The sequence below is a fragment of the Calliopsis andreniformis genome, chromosome 9, assembly GCF_051401765.1.
Source record: "Calliopsis andreniformis isolate RMS-2024a chromosome 9, iyCalAndr_principal, whole genome shotgun sequence".
In the NCBI taxonomy this organism is placed as follows: Eukaryota; Metazoa; Arthropoda; class Insecta; order Hymenoptera; family Andrenidae; genus Calliopsis; species Calliopsis andreniformis.
Genome location: NC_135070.1, coordinates 8,499,539 through 8,506,723, shown reverse-complemented (window position 1 = coordinate 8,506,723; position 7,185 = coordinate 8,499,539). Strand labels below are relative to the sequence as shown.

Sequence of the window (7,185 nt, the reverse complement as noted above, 5' to 3'; positions counted from 1 at the left end):
GATATTCATTATTTCCTTGCATACTTTAATTTATGAATATTGATATTTGTTATATTTTGTGAAACGTGTTTAACATATATCTGCATTTTGCAATAACTAAGAATGTATATATATATGATAACTATTATATCATAAAATCACTTGCCGATGGCAAGATATATATGTAGTTATTTAGTATAGCGAAAAATGAAAATTTAGAAATTTGTTACATTCTAACTGCAAACACCAGCTGCAAAGCTACACGTATGTAACGTACACATGTAAAGTTAATTTGAATCATTGGCAGAAGTTAATGTAACCTAGCGGCCGTCAAGTTTTTCATATCAGTTGAGTATGGATGTTCAAGCCGAAAAGTTTTGTTATCTATAATATCTGGAAATAAAAAGTCGAAATACGTGGTACGCGTGGCAGTTACAAGAGGTTTGTAGATGTGTTTGTTCTTTTGTATAAAATGGTGCGATCAGATTAAGTTAGTTTAAATCGTTGGTTACATACAGTAGCTATCACCAGCTATCGCCAGTTTAAAAAAATCTGTAAAAATGTCTACGACGAGATTCAGTGGGATTAAATTAGGACCTCCGATAGAAGTTTTTGCTCTTCAAAAAGCCTTCGTGGAGGATACTTACGAAAAAAAAGTAAATTTATCGATAGGAGGTACGTATATATATATTTTTTTAACACATCTATTTATACTTGTAACGTACTATAAATATAGAATTCGGATATACATCTGTTTAACCGCTTGAAAATGATGTTTAAATATAATATACAAATATATAGTGACAAAATCATTTTTGTGGTTCATTCATTTTCACTCTCAATGAAGATGATCTTGAATGACCTCCAGAAGTATCTGTCTCTTATGTAACACATTGTATAGGATAGACACTTGTTTATTGCTTTAACGGAGAGTAATTATTGCTTATATGTTGGATGTTTATAACATATAGTTAACTAATTTGAAATTAACTCTCAGAAATTATAGTCAATTTGAATTGTTCCTAGCTTATCGTACCAATGAAGGAAAGCCATGGGTATTACCAGTTGTGAGAAAAGTGGAGAAATCGTTAGCTGCAGATGAACTGCAAAATCATGAATATCTCCCTGTTTTGGGATTGGATGCTTTTAGCCAAGCAGCAACAACCATGTTGCTGGGAACAGATTCTCCTGTTATTGCACAAAATCGTGCTTTTGGTATTCAGACATTATCTGGTACTGGAGCATTGCGTGTTGCAGCTGAATTTTTATGTCGTATTCTGCATTATGATACATTTTACTACAGCAGACCCACATGGGGTAAATGTTACAAAATTTACATAATAAAAAAGATTCATTCAAGTCTTAGTATACTGAGAAGAAGTCACTCAGGGTCTCCATTACTATTTCTCCAACACAATCAAATTTAAGTTTTCAGATTTTTAAATTCTCAAATTTCCAGTTCTTGTTTCAAAATCTTTTCAGGTATTAGCTTCAGTTTTTTGAATTCTCATACTTGGATATTTGTATTTTAACTCTGAATGACTTCTACCTTGGTATGATAAGGGTTAATGTACAAAATACTTAATGTAAGTATGTTCACAGAAAATCATAAACTTGTGTTCATAAATGGAGGATTTAAGAAAGCTTGCGAATATATATATTGGAATCCTACTACTCGCAATGTTGACATAGAAGGAATGCTCAAAGATCTTGGCGATGCTCCAGAAAATGCTGTAATTATTCTTCATGCTTGTGCCCATAATCCCACTGGATGTGATCCAACTCCAGAACAGTGGAATAAGATAGCAGATGTAATACAGGAGAAACGTCTATTCCCACTTTTTGATAGTGCATATCAGGTTAATAACTTTGCATTTCTTTATAAGACATAATCATTTTGAAAGTGATCGAAATTGAATATATATTTTCAGGGATTTGCTAGTGGAGATCTAGATAAAGATGCTTTCGCTGTAAGACTGTTTGCTGAGCGTGGAATAGAATTTATGTGTACTCAAAGTTTTGCTAAGAATTTTGGATTGTACAACGAAAGAGTTGGGAATTTAGTAGTTGTAATGTCTGATGCAAAAGAAATAGCACAAACAAAGTCTCAATTGACCTTAATCGTTCGAGGAATGTATAGTAATCCACCAAATCACGGTGCAAGAATAGTAGCAACAGTACTACGAAATCCAGATCTTTTTAAAGAATGGTATGTTATGTGTCAAGAAAAATTGGATCACTGAAGAAATTTCGTATTTCTAAATTGTGGTTTAAACATGTTTTAGGAAAGGTCATATCTGCACCATGTCGAATAGAATAAAAGAAATGCGAAAAAGTTTACACGAAAGACTGATTCGATTAGGAACTCCAGGTTCCTGGGAACATATTACTCAACAAATTGGAATGTTCTCTTATACCGGTCTTACTGGTCAGTATTCACAAAAATTATTCCATTTTCTTATTTTCAGGAATATTATTAACTCTAACTATAATATTATATTAATTCTAATTATTTCAGAGAGACAAGTTGAACATTTGATCAATCACTATCACATCTACATGTTGCGAAGCGGAAGAATAAATATGTGCGGATTAAATGAATTTAACTTGGACTATGTAGCAAATGCCATTTATGAAACTGTCGTATTATTTCCAGAAAGTGAAAAAAATTGTATATGTTGAAGTGGATTCTTAGAATGCGATGTTGTATCGCAACAAGTATATTTGTTGTTAATGCTTTAGTACTGAAAGCATCGTTGAAGTATGGCAATATTTTATACACACTCAAGTTATATTAGAGTTATAGAAATTTTCAATAGATGATATTTTCATTATGTTTCTGTTATAATCCTCTCTTTTTTTAACTTCACTAACATTTGTATATATAGATTTAACTAAATGTTATTTGCATGTACCCTTCATTCTTGGAAGCTTTGAAAATCGACACAAGCCGCATTATTTTTTTTTTCTCTATCCAAAGCCAAATCATTTCGTTACAAATCGCCTTATCTGTAAAAGTACAAAGTGCCATAAAGTATTATGAATTGCCAAATTTTAATGTGTGACAGTATAATCGCTTATTATTAAAATCTTTTCAATCGAGCTTAATACTTTATAGATTATTAAAAAACGTTTATCACAAAAATTGATTTTGATACTATATTTTTACCGAATTATGAAATATTTAGAAATAGTGAGAACATATAACATCAACTATAAACTTTACATATTTTGTGTATATTTTCCAAAGACAGTCTATCAACATATTTGAGATTTTAAATCTTATTTCTTGCTCTTAATTGTAAAAAAATATGTTGGAAGAAGAAATTATAAATAATCTTTTTTAAAATTATATTCTTAAAGAACGGGTTTAATTACATATAATATATTGATCTTCAAATGACCTTAAGTATGAGAAACTCTGAATGTTTCCATAAATACAATTTTATTAATGATATTAAGAATTGAAATCAATTACTTTTTTGTAAAATAAATGTAAAAGTAGCATTTCAACTATTTTAATAATAAGCGATTAATTTAACATTCATTATTGATCATTTACACATACCAAGAATTAAAATTCGAAGCTATTAAAATCTTTAAACGTTACAAACCATTGTTACTGTTAGTTCCTGTTTAATATTACACTCTAAGTAAAACATCAATTGTTATGGTTTTAAACGATGTATGTACAAGAAAAGAAGAGCAATTGAAACACTATATTTTTTCTATTTAAAACAGAGAATCAGTTTTATATACAACATATTTTACAATTTAAATGTACTGATGACATAAGTATCATTTCAGTAAAGTTAGTAAAAAATCAATACATCATTAAATGAATTACGATACTTAATAAAATGAATGTACAGTTCTTGTATAACACGAGTGTTATAGATATTTGTTGTGTATTATATATAATTCTAACTCTTTATTTGCTAGATGCTTCCATAACAGTTTAAAATTGTAGATGTGAAGGGTATAAAATTTACAATCAAAATTAATACGATAAACGATTGACACATAGTAATAGTTCTATATGCATCTTCCAAATACTACATAGAGAACACAATCAGATCTTTTTTAATTTACAAATTTGAATTAATACGTTTCATTATTTTATGTACCCATACATTGGCAATATTTTAAATGTTTATATACATAGAACACATGAAAAGAAAACTGTATACATTTGTAACATTTACAAAATATCTATATACATACATATATATATACATATATATTTTTAGTAACATTGTTACGAGTTTTAAGCTTAGAACACTCCTTGTTCAAAAGTCTGGACCAAATTCACAACCATAAAATTTTTGTAAAAATTACTCACGAACTTTAAATCATCTTGTACATACTGCCAAAATCGATGACTTGAATATGCAGTGACAAGCATTACTTTTCTATGTATTTATACATAAAATAAATGTGGCGCAGAATGCTATTTATATTTTATAAGATAATGTATAATTTTGTAAAAAAACCAATGCTAAAAAGGATACTACTCTAGTTTTAACGCGCATTTACACAAAGTTTGAAATTTTATGTACTGCAATAGAAATTAGGGGAATAGGAATGTAGCATCAAACTGAATAAATGTTATAGCAGATATTCTTAACAGGGGATGTTAAAACGTAGACTTGTAAACAAATATACTTGTATTTATATGTCACATAATTGTTATATATGTTTACATATCACACAATAAGTGTAAGCAAAATTAGGTAGTTAACAATTTACTCATTCAGGTGTAAACTGTAGTATATAAATAATCTTGTCAACAATGTATAACTTGTGTATGTAATTGTTGCTAATTTACATAAAAGAATTTTAATCAGTCTACCCATTTAGATGTTTTCTTTTTTGAAACAAGTGAGCCATCTCCTGTTACTGCTGTATAATACTGTGTAGTATCATATTTTTGACGCATATAAATAATATAGCCCATGCAACTGAGCATGGTTACTGCTCCAAAAATCATTATCATTTTATTCTGGAATATAATGTATTTGTATATACCATGAGACCTTGAAACATATAAACACTGTCACTTAAAAGTTTGGAGCATTTTTCATTACTAAACAGTACTTATGAGGAAATTAAATAAGTATAATATAATTCTAATTTTTATTTTTATAATTACTCAGTTATAATTAGGTACACTTCCATTACTACCCTAAGATAATATTCTCAATAGCAAAGTTATTTACTTGGAATAGAACCTTATTTGTTTTGAAATCACAACATGTCCCAAATTTTTAAACGACAGTACATATACTATTGAGATTATCTTACTGGTTTGACATATAATTCATAATTAACTGCACGAAACAGTGCAGTACTTCTCAAGGAACGCAATCCATCACCTGGAGCTGGGTCCTGATTCTTTTTATCCATTGTGAATTTTAAAAACAATTTTTACTCCAAAGTCTTAACTTAAAATTTCTGTAACAATTAAATCTTCATCTATAACAGAACTGTTATACACGTAAAAGTCAATTGTTAATTAAGATTTTAATCCTTCCCTAATTTCAATTTGTTATACAACTTTTTGTGTTACAATTAGAAAGCTTTATGTAACCTTTTCAACGATTAATTAAAAAATAAATCTAAAATAATTAGAATAACACTGTTATGTGTCAATAATTAAAACTTATGTACATTACATGTGTATTTTTACAATTAGCACATTATTGATGTGTTTTTGTTATTAATAAAAATATAATAATTTAAAAATATTTGCTCAACAATTAAGACGAGAAACTGACAAGTTCCGAATTATGAATAATTTCTTAATGAATTAATCTGCAATTAATTAAATTTATTGTCAAATACGTTAAATTTACAGTGTATTACTTTTCATTGGAAACTACACAACATTGACAGGAACATACATAACCTATTTTACTCCCGAGCGAAAATATAAGTGTTCTCCACGTGATATTAAAAGTTCTTAACAAACATGGTTCGAAAATTAAAATATCATGAACAAAAGTTGTTAAAAAAGGTTGATTTCATATCATGGGAGGCTGACAACAATTTGCACGAAGTGAAAATTTTGAAACGATATAGAATACAAAAAAGAGAGGACTATACAAAGTATGACAATTATAACAACCTTAATATTATAATTTTATGCGATATTTACATTTATATTAAAATTTTAAATTTGAATTATTACAGATACAACAAATTATCAAGGGAAATTCGGGAATTAGGCAAAAAAATTAAAGAACTTGATGCAGAACATCCATTTAGAGTGGAACAGAGTGCACTGTTACTAGAAAAATTATACATAATGGGGCTTATACCAACAAAGTGGGATTTGTCATTAACACAAACAATAACAGCAGGTTCGTTTTGTAGAAGACGATTACCAGTTGTTATGGTACGAAACAAAATGAGCCAGAACATTAAAATGGCAACACAATTGGTAGAACAAGGCCATGTTCGAGTTGGAGCAGAAGTTGTCAAAGATCCAGCATTTTTAGTAACAAGGTAAAAATAATAAATTTTTCAAAGCATATAAAATTATTAATAGCTCATCATTTACATGAGTTAATATAATTTATATGGATTACAGGAATTTAGAAGATTTTGTAACTTGGGTTGATACATCTGCCATTAAGAAACATGTATTAGAATATAATAATGCTGTAAGTATTATATTTATATAGCATACAGTAATTGTACCTATATTTATTATACTTAATAATTTTCTGCATTTCTCTTTTACAGAGGGATGACTTTGATATGGCATAGAATAACTAGAAGTACTGAAATAACATTATTATGTATATCTTGTAGTAATATTTCTTAAAATAATATTAACATTATTTTTATGTGAAACAATTTCTTACATAAATTATTAATTTTTTTTAACACATAGTGAACTATAGGTATATATAGGAAGAGCTTGATTTTTCAAAGCGTTTTTGTTATCAAACAGACGTTTATTGACATCTTTTTGATGTTTTTCAATAGTTCGTTTTTTGTAAATTCCTTGTAGTATAATTGTATGCATATCATCGACGTAATTACTAAGGAACAAAGATGACAATAAAATAAAATTGAGTAATAGAATTAGTGTAACTAAATACTCACCTGAGATTTAACATTGATTGCACAATTTCAAGTATGCGCTTACGACGATTTAAAATACTTTCTGTATTACAGATACGTGTATTTGCTTTCTCT

The 7,185-nt window shown here is 28.2% G+C and overlaps 3 protein-coding genes across 8 annotated transcripts; 2 read left to right on the top strand and 1 right to left on the bottom strand.

Annotated features, from left to right (window-relative positions):
* Positions 1-237: 237 nt before the first annotated feature.
* Positions 238-4,830, top strand: Got1 (Glutamate oxaloacetate transaminase 1). Of its 2 annotated transcripts, none has more exons than XM_076385805.1 (7): positions 238-420; positions 501-654; positions 1,006-1,296; positions 1,582-1,838; positions 1,911-2,188; positions 2,265-2,407; positions 2,498-4,830. In XM_076385805.1, the coding sequence occupies exons 2-7, from the start codon at positions 540-542 to the stop codon at positions 2,659-2,661; spliced, it is 1,248 nt and encodes a 415-aa protein (XP_076241920.1). In that variant the 5' UTR covers positions 238-420; positions 501-539; the 3' UTR covers positions 2,662-4,830. The 2 variants fall into 2 exon arrangements, with proteins under 2 accessions (XP_076241920.1, XP_076241919.1); XM_076385804.1 differs by having other exon boundaries at positions 498-654.
* LOC143183957 (small integral membrane protein 8) lies at positions 4,823-6,155 on the bottom strand. Of its 5 annotated transcripts, none has more exons than XM_076385813.1 (3): positions 6,137-6,155; positions 5,284-5,433; positions 4,823-4,981 (listed from the first exon to the last, which is right to left on the bottom strand). In XM_076385813.1, exons 2-3 carry the CDS (start codon positions 5,383-5,385, stop codon positions 4,823-4,825), a joined length of 261 nt encoding a protein of 86 aa, XP_076241928.1. In that variant the 5' UTR covers positions 5,386-5,433; positions 6,137-6,155. The 5 variants fall into 5 exon arrangements, with proteins under 5 accessions (XP_076241928.1, XP_076241927.1, XP_076241924.1 ...); XM_076385812.1 differs by lacking the exon at positions 6,137-6,155 and adding an exon at positions 5,888-6,024; XM_076385809.1 differs by lacking the exon at positions 6,137-6,155 and adding an exon at positions 5,883-6,007.
* On the top strand, positions 5,951-6,866 carry LOC143183956 (U3 small nucleolar ribonucleoprotein IMP3). The gene is made up of 4 exons (XM_076385808.1): positions 5,951-6,087; positions 6,172-6,486; positions 6,572-6,644; positions 6,727-6,866. Exons 1-4 carry the CDS (start codon positions 5,951-5,953, stop codon positions 6,748-6,750), a joined length of 549 nt encoding a protein of 182 aa, XP_076241923.1. The 3' UTR covers positions 6,751-6,866.
* Positions 6,867-7,185: the final 319 nt, after the last annotated feature.